Genomic DNA, 15,797 nt, shown 5'->3' with positions numbered 1-15,797 from the left:
TTTAACCATTTTCATGCCAGTAAGGAGGGCCCCTGAGCAAACCTCTCCCGGGACATGAAATAGTCCAAAAGTCACTCGGTTATCGAAGGTAGTCCTGGCACTCTTTCAGGAGGTCTTTTTTTTTTTTTTTTTTTTAACACAATACCCTTATTTTATTTATTTATTTAATGTGGTGCTGGGGGTTGAACCCAGTGCCTCATACATGCTAGGCAAGTGCCCTACCACTGAGCCACAACCCCAGCCCTCAGGAGGTCTTTGAGGCCCTTGATTTTCCAACTCAGTGTGAGGCTGGGTTTTCTTTATTTACATCAACCCATGTTACACATCAGACAGATTGAATGTAGAAGCTCGAGACTCCAGGTTTCTCCTACAAAGTCAGACAACAAAGAGAGTATAATAACGTAAAACACGGCTACTACTCTTTTCTTTTAATACCATTTTTTCATTAACAGTGTAATTTTGGTTAATATATTCTAGTTTATCATTTTAATTAAATTAACAAATACATTCTTATATCTTTTTGGTTTTTGTTTCTACTATTGTAAAATTTGAAAGAAAACATCCACATAAACACAAATTCTTTAAAGTTCTCAGTAAATTTTAAGATACGTAAAGAGCTCTTAAGCTCCAAAGTGTAAGAGCCACTATTGTAAATTGTCTAGTCTTGACGCTCAAAATTAAAAATTAAATATGGAAAAAGAGCATAATATATCAAGTGTACTTCATGAAGTGGTACTAGGGATTGAAATAAACACATAAATAACAGGGATTGAACCCAGGGGCACTCTGCCACTAAGCTACACCCCAACCCATTTTTTAAATTTTTATTTGAGACAGGGTCTCACTAAGTTGCTGGCCTTGATTTGTGATCCTCCAGCCTCAGCCTCCCAAGTAACTGGGATTACAGACATGTGCCACCATGCCTGGCTATTTCATGAAGTTTGAAAAACTACATTAGATAGACACAGTAGATAAGTTCTCCGATTATCTTGGGAAAGGGGATTAGGGAATTAAGTTAGTTATTCCATAGCATTAACAGTTCCACTGTCTCCCGCCTTGAAATGCCTGGACATGTGGTGATTTTTTTCACTTATTTTACTTTTTACTCTAAAGTGTGAAACCTTTCACTAAGGGAACAAGACCCATGTGCTCTTGGCTTGAACTCCTCACTTCAAGGCAAATTTTAACTGAATTTTTCTTTGAAATTGGCATGACTCTATTGTCTCCTTGGAGAAAAAACCCTTGCACCATGTGCCAAGTCAGACCTCTGAGATGCAGCATTTTATTTTGAATCAGATAAGGAAAGCAACTATGCCAAGAACAATTAGATTTGAAAGTAAATAGTTTCCGTAACCTACCCTGGAGGGACAATAAAGTAAACCCCGCGTTTGCTCATCTGATTAAATGGATCGAAGTAGTCACGAGAGTCAAATGAAATAGGCTCTGAAACCAAGTGCAGATTTGTGAATGGCACCCCCTCTGAGTAAGATCCAAACATGTGACAAGGACCACTTTATCAGCTGTTTTCAGAATGTGAATTTGCCACCCTGTCCTTGAGGCATAAAGTTGGTAAACCTTTAACAAGGTCCATAGTACGCGACAATCTGTATGGTTAGGATATGACATAGCAGGGTTATAAAATCACGCTCAAGCCCTGCACATCAAAACTGAAACTGGCAGGAAGGGCAGAGAAGAATGTGTTCTAAGACGAGAAAACAAATTGCCAGGTACGTGTTCACGTGGGCCACTCGATGTCTCAGGAAAAGAGCACGATGAAAATCCCCACCAGCAGGAACAAAGTCTGGGAAAAGCTAATGGGAAACGACTGTGTAACAGTGTAAAAAATCATTGCCCTTTTAATCTGCATTAGTGGGTACAATTAAATGTCTCAGATGCTCTCCTAAAGTGATTTTTTTAGGGGCACCATCTAAAACAGCACACTCGTCTTAGTAGCAGGCCTCGGATGAGTTTTCACTGGTACCAAGTCTACCTTCCTTGACTCTGATCCCAAGAGTAGAGTCCCTCCCAGATGTTTTTGGTGAGATATTAGATAAAGAGAAACATCCAGTTCTTAATTACAGTTTTGTTCCACAAGTCTGGACCTGTGTAGATGGAAGGATTCTGGGTTTCCTGTGGTGCCAGAGTTCTGCTTGGTCCATGCAATTTTGAGATTCCTTTCTTCTTGACTGATGCAGCACCAGGGTCCTGGCAGTTAAAAAGTGAAGAAAGTCTAATAAAGGGACTGTTTTTAAAAGTTCAAAGAAGGGTTAGGGAAACCAACAAAGAGTGTGGAAGTGTCCACCTGGTTGGCAACAGCTGGTTCTCACACCTAAAGGGGAAAGGGACGAGAGAGGGGAAGGGTGCGTGGCGGAGTCTCCTGTGCGCTCACTCTCCTCCTGCACTGGAGTCTCCTGCTTGGGCCTGTCCTTGGCCCCAACCAGTTGAGAGCCAGCAGGTGGGCAGCCTATTGTGCAGATAGCCATCCTAATGTGTCAGCTTCCCGGAAACTAGAACTAGGAGAACAGGACTGAGAGGGAATTTAGAGGGCAAGCTAGAGAATGCAGGGGGACCTTGTAACTCGCCTGTTTGCTCGCACCATTTCCATAACTCTGGAATGAGTCCTCATGCACTCTGCCTTCTTGCTTCATACCAGTCTCATGCCGAAGGTGAGCCTTTCCTGGTCTATGTATGTATGGTCTATGCCATGTTTTTCAGAACCTTTTTATGGGTTTTTCTTGGTGATTTTGCTGTTTAAAATGGCCCACGTGTAGTGCTCAAGTGCTGTTTAGGGTTCCTAAGTACAAGGACACTAATGTGCCTTACACAATCAAGCATGAGTTCTAGAGCTATTGGGTGGAATTTAAAGACTCAACAATATATGTTATATTAAGTATCTCTGTACAGAAACACACGCAAGATTCTGTGTTGATCAATTGATGAAAATGTGGAGACCAGAGGAACACCATTGGGTATAATGATTATTATATGAACTTAACCAGGCAAATGTGACTTCTATTAACCAAGATTGTTTCTGTTCATAAACAACGTCCAGTAACAGCCATAGTATGTTCATATACTCAGAACATCCCATGAGACAGAGAAATCAGTAGAATACATTCTGCAGCTGTTGTCAAGATTGGTGACTGTGACCCTCTAGAGCTATCTAACTTCTCCTTGACTGACAGCACTCTTAGAGCCACGAAAGTTATATAGTTCCCTCCTGATTCTCCAAAACAGTAGGAGGAGGGAGCAGGGAACTCGGCCAGTGGAACTTGTGTAACTGCTTGCTTCTTGCCTGATGCCAGAACATAGTTCCTTGCTTCATCTTGAAACACATGCTGGGCCTCCTTGGCACTGAGCTAGGTGCTCCAGGAGCGAGTGTGACCAAGATGGGAGCCCTACTTCAGTTTCCATGCTTTCCTCCCATTGAGGAGAAACACTTAAACCAAGTTCCTGAAAATCTGGATTGGAAGTGACCTGAGTTCTTTGTGACCTGGAAATTTCTCTACTGACTTATGTTGCTTCATCCACAAACTAATTGTGTGCCTTGTGCTAGCTGGGAGATACGTAAGTGAGGAACCCACCCCAAGGTTTCGCCTGGTACAGTAGCCCTTACACTTCAGTGTGCTTGGGAATTGCCTGATTCCTCTTATAAATACAGATTCTTGCCAGGCCCAGTGGCACACACCCATAATTCCAGCTACTTGGAAGCTGAGGCAAGAGGATTGCAAGTTCGAGGCTAGCCTGGACAACTTAGCAAGACACTGTCCCAAAATAAAAATATAGAGGATTGGAGATGGAACTCAGTGTTAAAGTGCCCACCTGTCTTGCTCAAGTTCCTAGGATTTCATGTTCAGTACTGCTAAAATATATAATATTGATAGATAGATAGATAGATAGATAGATAGATAGACAGATAGAGATTCTTATTCTTGCCCCCTCATCCCTGGATTCAGTTATTCAGTTGGGTGGGTATAAGTCCCAGGATGGGTATTTTAACAAGTGTCTCAGGTGATTATTCTGATGCAAGAGGTCCTCAGCTGTGTCTTGGGAAAGGAAATAATAGAAGTTAACACTGTTCATATGCTATATGGTAGAGTTATAGTATGAGAGTAAGCCGTCACCTAAGCCAGCTCACAGTTTTTCAGATACTTGTTAAATGGTCGATGTAGAGATAGCATCTAGCTTTATAGGTAAGGTTAATCAAATTGAATTAATCATAAGATGGAGCAAAAAGCATCTAAATAAAAAAGTTAAATTCCCTGCACAAATACAGGCTCTTAGGGGCATTTTTGTGCACACACACATACACATCATTAGAGATGCTGCTTCCACAGACAAATGCTCAGTGCCCTCAGTGCCTTTGCTGTGTCACACTTAAAAAAGGGACAGACCAATTACATTTTTTAAAGCTTCCTCAATGGCTCATGAACTTTGTGCACTGAGATCTTTTTAAGTCTAGTCTAATATCATAAAATTCATACTTCCTGGATGCATAGAGTTCATTGAGCCCCCACTCTCCAGTTCTTCACATATGTCAACAATTTAGAAAAAAAATATCCAGGTGTTTAAATTTTAAATGTGGCGATTAAACCATAAAGCAGTTTGTATGACTGCTGCTCAAGGTTATCAGTTTCTGACCATTTTCTGGATCAGTTCTGGCTTTCAGGTGCTGTGATTGCTGAGAACCAAAGCAAACTAATAAGTAGAATTCATGCTGAGAATGTTACTCAGATGTACTCCAGCTTATAGTTACTTTGTCTTGGTTTTTATGACTTCATAATTTTGTATTGACATATGGCCTCTCAAATTCTGTGGTTACTGTCTGTTATTTCTAGTCAGAGAATTATTACTTCATGCACCAGCTGTGAATTTCTAGATACAGAGTTGACATTAGCTTGAATAATTTACCTTATCAAATTAAGCTTTGATGTTTAGTAATCTACACTCTACTTTTATGAGAGGATTAAGCTTTTTAAAAAACCATTTTTTAGTTTATTATTGGAAAAATCTACTCATTTCATTTTTATAGCATATATTACCATTTCTTTGCATAATCAGTGATATTTGAATTGATAAACTACAAACCTTGAGTGTTTCCTGAGTCGGAATTCTTGATAACCATCAAGAATAGTGATATTTCATATTTTCTAAACTCCATTTGCTTTATCAGATTTTTCCCAACCATTTTGGTGAGTCTCCCTGATTAAAGTTCATCTTTCTATACCAAATATAATGTTACGGGTTTTTCCATAAATGAGTTCATTTATCCTTATCATATACACATCAGATGTCGATACTCATATACTACTTGGCTTCAGGTTTTATTGTTATTAAACCTTCCACCTGTTTCTAGTTTAACTGAACAAGAGTAAAAATAAGTATTCAAATCTCATTCTACAAATTAGAATCATTTGACTCAGAAGACTACCAGTACACTCTTCTTGATATGTATTTAGGAAATGACAAAACATAGGGCTGTTTAAAACGTACCTGAAAGGCTGCTGTACACAGATAACTTATGTGGATAGACAGACTCTCATTTGAAAATCAAGTAATGTCTTCCTCATGTAACGCTTCCTTGTTGTGATAGTTGATAACGTATGTTTTCATGGCTCATGAAATGATCTACATTTGTTAACTTTATTTCTTTATTTCTTTATTTTTGCATAGAAAACTTTGTTCTGGTTTAACATGTCTACCCCTTCCCAGCTTCCCAACCTCCTCTCTTGCCACTCTCTGGTTCAGATTTTATTCTCCAACCCGGAAACTACTTGGAAATTCCTCACGTACCATGCTGTGTTCACTCTCTTGCCTTTGCCCGGGCGGTTCCCTGGACCTGGAATGTCTCCCCTCTTTCCCTTCTGTCCACACTCCCTCTTTCTTCCTCTGCTCGCTAACCTCCCCTGTCTTTGAGGACTCAGTCGTCATTTCCAGCTTTCCATGCTTCCCCTTTCTCCTCTCTGGTCAGATACTGCTCCTCTCTGCAGTCCTGATGCCCTGCGGTTTCTCCATCATGCACCTACTGTAATCTCTCCATGGCTCCCTCACTGGACTCTGGGTGCTAGGAGAGCAGGAAGTGCTAAGCTCTGTGAGAGAAGGATATCTGGCCTCCTTCGTATTCACCCAGGGACCCACTGACGACTGTTAAATCCATCGGTTCCTCACTCACTCCAGAGTATGTGCATGTCTCCTCCTTCCAGTTGGTCATGAGTTCTGGCTGCTCTGAAAGGATGTCTGTGTGTTTTCAAGGGCTCCCCTATTCAAAGTAAATTTCATTTATGTCACTCAGCCGAATAGACCTTCCAAAATAGCCCATTCACAATTGGTAAAAATCTATCAAGCAATTTTTGTAAATTACACAGTCTTAATTTTACTTATGGATTTAGTTTTAAAGGTCAAGCCAGCAGTCAAGCATGGTGCCTTGCACGTTGTAGATGCTTGGTCAAATGTTTGAACAAATGTTCAAATAATGAATGAATCACTGATGTGATACTAATGGGTACGTAATTATAACTTTTATAACTCTTGGAGAGGAATTTTCAACTTTCTTATGAAATTGCATTAAAATCACTCCACTTTCTGCTATGGTATAGAACTAAGAATCTTCTGATCCCATGACAATAAAGAGGTAGGATCATTGTACATTTATTTATATCTATAATGTGGCCTTGCCATACTAGTAGGATTGGTTGTAGTTTTATACACACACACACACACACACACACACATACACAAATTGCACTCATGTTTGAAAAAACTCAATAGAACAGAAGGGAGCAAATGATTAGCCTACAAATTAAACCTAAGAATAGTTTTAAAGTGGAAAAAATTCTATAACCTTGATTGTGCGATGTTCTGATCCACAAGAGAAATTGAGTCTTCTAAGTCCTTCCACCTCTGCTGCAGTTCTACCCTACAATGCACAAGACAGCCCCCTATAACAGGAATGAAAATGCTCAATAAATACCCACCAGCAGTATGTTTAAACAAAGATATGCAAGAATACGACACTTTGTGATAAAGGGCATCTCAGTCACCTCATTTCTCTACAGCAAAGGACACTTATTCCCACTTAGTAATATGGCTAATATTACTAAGAAAAATACAAACAAGTCGGAAATATGTGACTACCCAAATGTATGTGACCCTGTGGGATGTTATGTAACCCAGTAGAAATAAGATAATGTAAAAATCAATGCAAAGTAGAAAGCAGTGACTGAAGTAAGAGGTTTGTTTATTTGGCCTACTAATTATCATACAGAACTTAAATTTTTCAAAGCATTTCAATGGGTAAATTTTTATTGGCCCTTACAAATATTAATTAAGGTTAGAATATATACATTTCATACATTTTACAAATGTAGAGAAGTATGAATACTGTCATTGAAATTGTACAAGCATATTCATGTTTTTCTTTTATCTAACTTTTATAAACAGGAGCATAAAAGGAATACAAAATTTGTTATACTTAGTGTGCATAGGTTGTCTATTGGGAAAGATTTGAGACAAAAGTAAGAAAGGCATGCCTCTTCATAAGACAAATGCAGAGGACACAGATGATGTAAGAAAGTTTTCTGATTTCTCCTTTTTTCTGTAGCTGTGGTAGTGATCACTATCTGACTTTAATGAGATCTATAAAGCATGAGGCAAATGGTATACCTTTTATAGTCACACAGATGACAGTTTTATTATTTGTCTTTTACAAATAGGACAGGAGTTAGATGGTCTCACTTAGATAGTATTTTCTGGTAAGTTGATTCACAACTGCTTTAAAAATGCTTATTTTCTTTGGCTCTATAAACCTGTGCTGAAACATTAGAGCTTGCCTGTCATTTACGATATCACAGAGAATACAAGCATGCTTTATATATAAAGCTTGTTTTATATTTATATATATAAGGGATATACGTATATATATATATATGGGATATATGTATTATATATAAGGGATATATAATATATTTATATATAAGGATATATAATATATTTATATATAAGGGATATATATATATGGGACATATATATATAAAACAAAATATTAGCAAATTTAATCTATCAATATATAAAAAAGAGAAATGCATCATGACCAAATGGTGTTTATTCCATGAAGCATGGTAGGTTCGAAATTGGAAAAACAATCAATTTAATTCATTATATTCATGGAATAATTCATAAAAACCATTTGACCATCTCAAAATAAGCAAAAAAATATTCAACAAAATTCAACATCTATTTAAGATTGTTTTTAAAAAAACTAGGAATAGAAAGGAACTCCCCTAATTATTTAGGGGAAAAATATCATACTTAATTGTGCAAGACCCAAGAATATCTGCTTTTACCACTGGTGTTCAACATCATGCTGGAGGTTCTAGCCAGTGTATTAAGTAAGGAAAAAAGATATGAAACTCTCAATATTCACATGAGACAAGAATTTACAAAAGAGGCTACTTACACTGATAATTCAGATTAGCAGGATAATAGGAGGTAAGATTAGTATATATCAGTCAATTAACCTGCTTCACATTTAGGGATTCTTATGTCATGGTTTCACTATATTATTAAATTATTTTTTATAATCCATAAAGGACTCAATATTGTTAAAAGGTCAGTTTTCCTAAACTTATTTATAGATTCAAAGCAGTCCCAAATTCCCATCAGAAGTTTGGTAGAAATTGACAAACTGACTCTAAAATTGATATAAAAATGAAAGGAACTAGAATATTCAAAACAATTCTGAAAAGAAGATTTATGCTAACCAAGATTACTATAAAGCAGTGGTTCCAACTGGGGACAATTTTGCACACACAGCCTCCTCTCCCCCCCAGTGTACATTTGACAGTGTCTGGAGACATTTTTTATTGTCATGACTTTGGGGAAAGGGGAGATGCTACTGCTACTGGCATCTAGTGGGCAGAAGCCAGGGATGCTGCTAATTACCCTACAATGCATATGCCAGCCCCCTGCAACAGAAACTTGACCAAGATGTCAGTAGTCTCGCTGCAGAGAGCCCTTCTTATAAAGTCACAGTAGTAATGAAAACAACATTAGATTGACAAAGGGATATCAGTGGAACAAAACATGAACCCCAGAAATGGGCCTATATACGTGGTTGGTTGATTTTTGACAATTTGATGGAGAAAGGATAAAAGGATAGACTTTCATCAAATGGTGTTGGAACACTTAGGCACACATATATGGAAAAAAAGAAAAAGAACCTTCACACTTAATGAAAGATAACTCAGAGAATCAGAGTCCTAAATGTGAAATGTAAATCTGCAGAACTTTTGGAAGAAAACAGGACAAAATCTCTGTAAACTTGGATTAAACATTTCTTAGACATAACATCAAAAGCACAGTCCAGAAAATTAAAACTTGTTAAATTGGTCTTAAAATCAAGAGCATACAATCTTCAAAAGACACTTTTATTTGGAGACTTCAGGGTGGTATGGAAAGGTGTGTGCTAGTTCTTTCATTTTATTGATGTAGTTTTTTCCTCTGGTTGTTTTGAAACATCTTTCTCTTATTTATCTTAGAGATGAATTAATTAATAATTCAGAAATAACTAAATCATGTTAGACTTTTCCCTAAGTTTCATTTTCTTATGTTTTCTTCCTCTTTTGTGCATAGGATTCCTTTAAGTGCCTTCAGAATTATGGTTTAGTGGCTATTGATTCCTTTAGTTTATGCTTGTCTTGGGAGGTCTTAATTTCATCTTCAATTCTGAAGGATAACTTTGCTGACTGTAGTAATCTAAGTTGGCAGTTGTTTTCTTTTATGGCTAGAAATACATCATTCCACATCCTCTTGACCTTTAGAATTTCTACTGAGAAATCTGTGTTATTCTAATGGATTTGACTTTACAAGTGATCTGGTACTTCTCTCTTGCAACTTTCAATATTCTTTCCCCGTTTTGTACTTTGAGCAGTTTAACTATAATATGACATGAGAGGTTCTTTTCTGGTCATGTCCATTTGAGATTCTAAATGCCTCATACCTGGAAGTTCATACTTTTTCCTACATTCAGGAAATTTTCTGTTATTATTTCACTGACTAAGTTTTCTATGCCTCAGAGACAAATCACAAATGTGGTAAAGAACTTTTATCCAAAATACATAAAGAATCTCCAAAATTGATTAATTAAAAAATCCATTATAAAAATGAGCAAAAGGTGTTAATAGATGTATTACTGAAGCTGTTTGGGGACATATATGCATGTGAAAATTTATTCAACATTATTAATGAAACTCCACTTAGATTGTTCAAACAATAAAACTTGAGTATTGGGTTCCTTTAGGAAATTCTATAGAGAGATTAAATCAGTGAGTCCAAACCTTTAACAAAGTTATCTTTGATACAGTTAACTTTACCAGGGCGCAAGGGGCCTCTTTACTCTGTTAGTAAGGCAGAGACCCTTCTGTGGCCATGAGGGGAATGTCAGCTCCAGTCAGGCTCCATGCTGCTTCTCTCTGTCCTGTCTGATGGGAGCATTTCTGTCCAAGCATTCCAAATAGGGGTCCTAAAACTCGACCTGATTGAAGCAGTGACTATGGCCAGGAAGCAGGTTCAGCTTGAGTAGTGTAAATTTGAGCTCATGCCCCAATTCTTGAGCCGTGGGTAGTGTTACCTTCCTCAAAAGTCCAAGGATGCTAACAAAGACAATGACTAGAAAGAAATGTCAAAGAGAAGAGGAAAGCACGTTGGTGAAGTAGGCATGGTACCCACCACACTCCATCACCACATTCCTGCAAGATGTTTGGCTGGGGTCAAAGTCATGTAGTAACTCCATGTTTCCACCTTGTCATTGGTCCTTAGAAAGGAAAAAGAAATTTCCAAATTATATGTGTAAGAAGAGAACTGAGAACAAAAATTGAGGGCACATTTGAAACTATCAGTGTCAGTTTTTCCATGCAAGTTACTAATACACAGTCATGCAGTGTGACCCATTTTTTATTTATGCATGTGAATATGGTTGGAAAAATGGCTTCCCAAGAACATAAGTTGTTACAAACATGGAGTTAGGGTTTAAAAATTTTGTTTCTTTTTTGAAATTTCCCTCTGACAGTCTTACTAGTTATACATTCCAGAAGGAATATATTCTCATAACTCTCCATAATGCTCTTCTCTTTGATCAGGAAGTGCTGATGGAGCTTCTGGAGCAGTGTGCAGATGGACTCTGGAAGGCAGAACGCTATGAGCTGATCGCAGACATCTACAAACTCATCATCCCAATTTATGAAAAACGGAGGGATTTCGAGGTATCTGGGTTTTTTTTTTTTTTTTTTTCCTTGTTTTTTTTTTTTTTTCCTTCTTTTCTTTTCTATTTGAGAGCCATGGGACATATCCTAAGACCTACTTCTACGCAAAGAGAGCCGGCCTCGGTTCACTAATGAACAGGTGGTCTCTGACCTTCCACATTACACCACAGGTTGTCTTCCATTTCCAGCTCCCAAGAATCAGGAGTAAGAGTCTGTGTAGATCCCTGCATCCCACACCACAGGATTTCCACCAAAGCACTCCACTTTTGGAGGTGGCTACAAACAGAATTTTGCAATCACCAGCTTCCCCTTTCCTCAGAACTCTTCCTGAGCCCATCTGCTTGGGAAAATAGTGACCCTTCCATCCCTACATAAGTGGGAGGTCTACTGCTTAGTAAATCAAATGGAATAGGAAAAGTAGAAACTCAAACTGGCATGGGAAGACCTTCTCTACTCTAAAGTTGGGGGGTCCTCATGGGCAGTTTGGCCCTTTTTAGAATTTATAAATGCTGTGAGTTACACAGTCAAAATATATTCTTATTTTTTGGCAGGAATTCTTAGTAGGAATTTTCACCTACATTATCACATTAATTGTTATTTTAAAATTGTTTCTACTATTTGCAAGTGGGAAGAAATGGGTTCTGTTCTGCTTTTCAGAGGCTAGCTCATCTGTATGACACACTTCATCGGGCCTACAGCAAAGTGACTGAGGTCATGCATTCGGGCCGTAGGCTCCTGGGGACCTACTTCCGGGTGGCCTTCTTTGGACAGGTGAGTCTCCCCTTCAGTCTGTAGACTGTCCTGAGTTCTTTTCTTGTTGTTGTTGTTTTTTAACTCTTAAGAAGTTATAGCATGTAGATTTTCTGTGTTCTATAAATGCTGATTGAAGAATTTGTCATATTTAGTATGGTTATCTTCCTCCATAGTAAACTTTCTGCTTTTTTTCTTTCTTCCTGTCTTTTCTTTATTACTTTCTTAAGGCAGCGGTAAGTTCTTCCTCCATAAGGCATTCTTAGCAGCATCTTTGGTTCTTCATGTGATTTGCAAGTTTCCTTTTCAAGTCTGTATGTATATCTGTCTAGTCATTACAAACTCAAAAAAAATTAACATTTTATTTCATTCACAGAAATAAATCATCCGTTTCTTTATACATCTGTATTGCATGTTTTAAACCAAAATTAAGACTTTCTGGTTTTCTTTGTACCTTTGCATCTTTATCGTTTGTGATATAATATCTCCACAAGTACATTTATCATTGTAATATTTTAGAAACCCTGTATAAGGGGGTTTATTTAAATTTAACTTAAATTTTAACCTTCAGTCTCTAACATTATTAAGTGGTATAAATTGTCATCTGTTTATTTAGGGTATGTGGTTTTCTGTGAGCATTATATAACCTTCAATTTATTCTGTTATTGTCTCTTATAACCTTATAGCAATACCAGTTTACAGACAGTGAAACAGATGTGGAGGTAATTACAGTAAATGCTTAAAAAGCAAGTAATGTAGTGAAATTACTGCATCTAAACTCCCAGTTTGATGTGGATTTTTTTTGTTCCATGTTAGCCTGCTTTTTTTTTTTTTTTTCCATATATTATAGGTTTTGTACCATTCTCTCTTTTATTTTAGATGAGAAAAAAAAATGTTAAATTTATTGCAAATATTAACCCCAATCTGGACTTTTTAATTTTCAACCTTTTTCACTTCCCATGCAATTCTAAGCTTTGGAGTCAAACATAATTGGTACTAAAACAAATTATGACAGGTGATAATGAAAATATTTTGGTATTATGCTACAGGCCTTTAATATTTTTTCTCATCAGTGAAGCAAAATCAGATTTACTCAAACTTTACAGGACTTTTGCTAGTCCTACTACAGACCTGCATACTTCATGCTGTGATTTGGAGAGGTCAGAAGAAGGGGTACATTGCATTTCTGAGGCTTGCTTCTTGCAGGCTGCTGGTCACTTTTTAGTGAGTTCTGCTTCCTGGGAATGTGAAACAGGCTTGAGTCCCATCATTAGACTTTACTGAGGGAACAGTCTTGAATCCCAGATCTTTCATTTCACTCCACACTTAATGACAGTGTTCTTGAATAAGTTTGCAATTTTGTGTTTTCCTTTGTCTTTGTACTTAAACTCCACATTATTATCATTTTTCTCCCTGTTTGGACAGCCCGTTTAGGATTTTATTTTAGAATCATACCCCACCCCTTGTAACAAAAGAACCCTTCCTTGGTGTTAAACCTTGGGCTTATACCTGGGACAGCACTAATTGTACTTCCTGTCACAGGGATTCTTTGAAGACGAAGATGGAAAGGAGTACATTTACAAAGAACCCAAACTCACGCCTCTGTCAGAAATTTCTCAGAGACTCCTTAAACTTTACTCAGATAAATTTGGTTCTGAAAATGTCAAAATGATACAGGACTCTGGCAAGGTATGACCATGTTTAGATAAGTTTCATAACAATATGGTATTGTTTTGATTGATTACATGTGTTTTGTTATGTATGATATATTCATAAATGTGTATAGAAAAGAAAACTCGGGAAAATTAAGGACTCTTTGCCTTGAGTGCAGGTATATTTTTTTCTTCTAATTACCTTTTGTGCTTTCCATTAAGCTTCTTTTACAAAATAATGAATATCTGAAGGGTCAGTATTCAAGAATCCCCAAAGTGTTGGCCAAGGCTCTGTTCCTTGCTGCCCTTTTTTTTTTTTACGATGCTGGGGATTGAACCCAGGGCCTTGTGCTTGCAAGGCTAGCACTCTACCAACTGAGCTATCTCCCCAGCCCCCTTGCTGCCCTTTTCTGCTGCACTTTAGCACAGGGCATGTGACTTGACTGCCACTGATGCTTGGATGTACAGACAGATGGACAGACAAATGGGTGAACAGATGGACAAGGCATGGAATGAACTCTCTAGCCAGCATGGCTGAGTCAGTGAAATCTTTCTGTTTTGAGTAGCTGCCCTCTAGTGTTTGTATGTCGTGAGGACCCCTCTTGAACCTACCCATTTGTCCTGTGCAGTTATATGTCCCACCCTCTTCAGACATTGGGACATTCAGCCTCCTCCGGGACATTGGGTGTCCCTCTGTTACCTGAACCTTAAGCACAGATAGCACTCCTGTTCCTTGCATTAAAAATGCTCCATTCATCAACTCTCCCGCAGTGATAATAAGTCCTGCTTCTTTCTGAGGACACCATTTTGGAATGGTCTGTAGTCCCTTTTCTTTCTTGAGCCTTCCTTTGGAGTGCCTATAACCTGAAATCTATTTCTGGGGACCTTTTATTTTCTTCAAAGAAGAGTCTTCCAGTCCCCTACCTGTGTGACTAGGGAGCTAGCAGGGAACAAGGAAGGAGGGGGGTGAATGTCTGACTGCTGGATTCTGGATGCATTGGAGGAAAAAGAGGGAAGGTCCCATGTGTGGCCAGTAGCCTCTCATTTACTCAACCTCATTCCACACTGTACCTTGTCCCTGCTTTCTGCTGAGACTAGTGGCCCTACTTCAACACCAAGTTCTCTAGAGAATGACCTCTGCTCTCTCTGAGGTGGGGACTAGGGAAGGAAACCTAGAGTTCCCAACTCCAGATGCAGACTGGTGGCCACTTGTCCTGCTTTCTTCCCCACACCTTACATGGGCACCCTAATCCTAGGGGCTGGTCCTCCATGGAATTCTGAGGGAATTACCCCACCTGTGGGATCACAGGTTAGCACTCTGCACTCTGCTGAGTCTGGTGGTACATGTCCATATACCTGTCTTCCAAAAATTCATTTAAGTCTCACATCCACTGCCGTCATCTGTTCTTCCTGGGTCCTTGTGGGTTAATTATTGATGTCATTTAATAGAGTGGCACAAAGGAAAAGGAAACAACAAATGTTATAACTAGAAACCTCAACACAACCTTACTAAAACCCACTTACTCCAAAGACCAAATGACCCAGGTCCAGTTTGCCTTTTTCTTTTGATATCAAAACCTTTGCCTGGTCAAGAGGTAACGTTAGCATTACAACCTTTTCTCCAGGTTCTCAGTTATTCTTTTTCCCCATTTAATATGTGGCCCTTGGTACAGCAACTGAGTTACAGGGTCCCCTCCTCCACCGGCCACCAGCCCTCCATCCTCACTACAAGTATATCCATGTAGCCTGGAATATGAAGGGAAATGCCACCCCAAACTAGCCATCAGGGCTCCACCCACCACCCTCAAACTGTTTCTGCGAAAGAAAGTCAAATTTAATAGGTTCAAATACACTGATGATGACTGGCCAGATAACTTTTTCTAAAACACAGACAACTTTATGCATTTTGCAGCCTTCTAAGTTTAAGGCACTTTGACATACATTTTGCATTTTGTTCACAAACATCTGTTAGGAAACAGTGAAACCTCTCGTTCCCACACGTTTGCCTGACCTTAAATCAATGTCGCCTTCCAGTACTCTGCACAGTGATTTTTTCCTGTGTCTATTTTTATTGTTCTAGAAGGTTGAATACAAATGAAATTTGAACAATTGATTTGTCCCCCTAGTCAATTGGCTT

At 38.4% G+C, this 15,797-nt stretch overlaps 1 protein-coding gene across 13 annotated transcripts in view; it reads left to right on the top strand.

Moving 5' to 3' along the window:
* The window catches only part of DOCK9 (dedicator of cytokinesis 9), a 276,566-nt gene that overhangs the window by 247,632 nt on the left and 13,137 nt on the right, over positions 1-15,797 (top strand). For 9 of the 13 annotated variants that reach the window (XM_079136879.1, XM_079136881.1, XM_079136880.1 and 6 more), the window contains 3 exons: positions 11,136-11,258; positions 11,916-12,029; positions 13,551-13,697. In XM_079136879.1, coding sequence (XP_078993005.1) covers positions 11,136-11,258; positions 11,916-12,029; positions 13,551-13,697 — 384 coding nt within the window. Of the gene's footprint in view, positions 1-11,135; positions 11,259-11,915; positions 12,030-12,694; positions 12,731-13,550; positions 13,698-15,797 lie in introns of all 13 variants that reach the window. The other 4 variants (XM_079136871.1, XM_079136874.1, XM_079136873.1 and 1 more) reach the window with 1 other exon arrangement.

The sequence above is a fragment of the Sciurus vulgaris genome (genome assembly GCF_902686455.1).
Source record: "Sciurus vulgaris genome assembly, chromosome: 4".
In the NCBI taxonomy this organism is placed as follows: domain Eukaryota; kingdom Metazoa; phylum Chordata; class Mammalia; order Rodentia; family Sciuridae; genus Sciurus; species Sciurus vulgaris.
The sequence above is the reverse complement of the archived record's forward strand: the minus strand, read 5'-3'. Positions and strand labels throughout refer to the sequence as shown.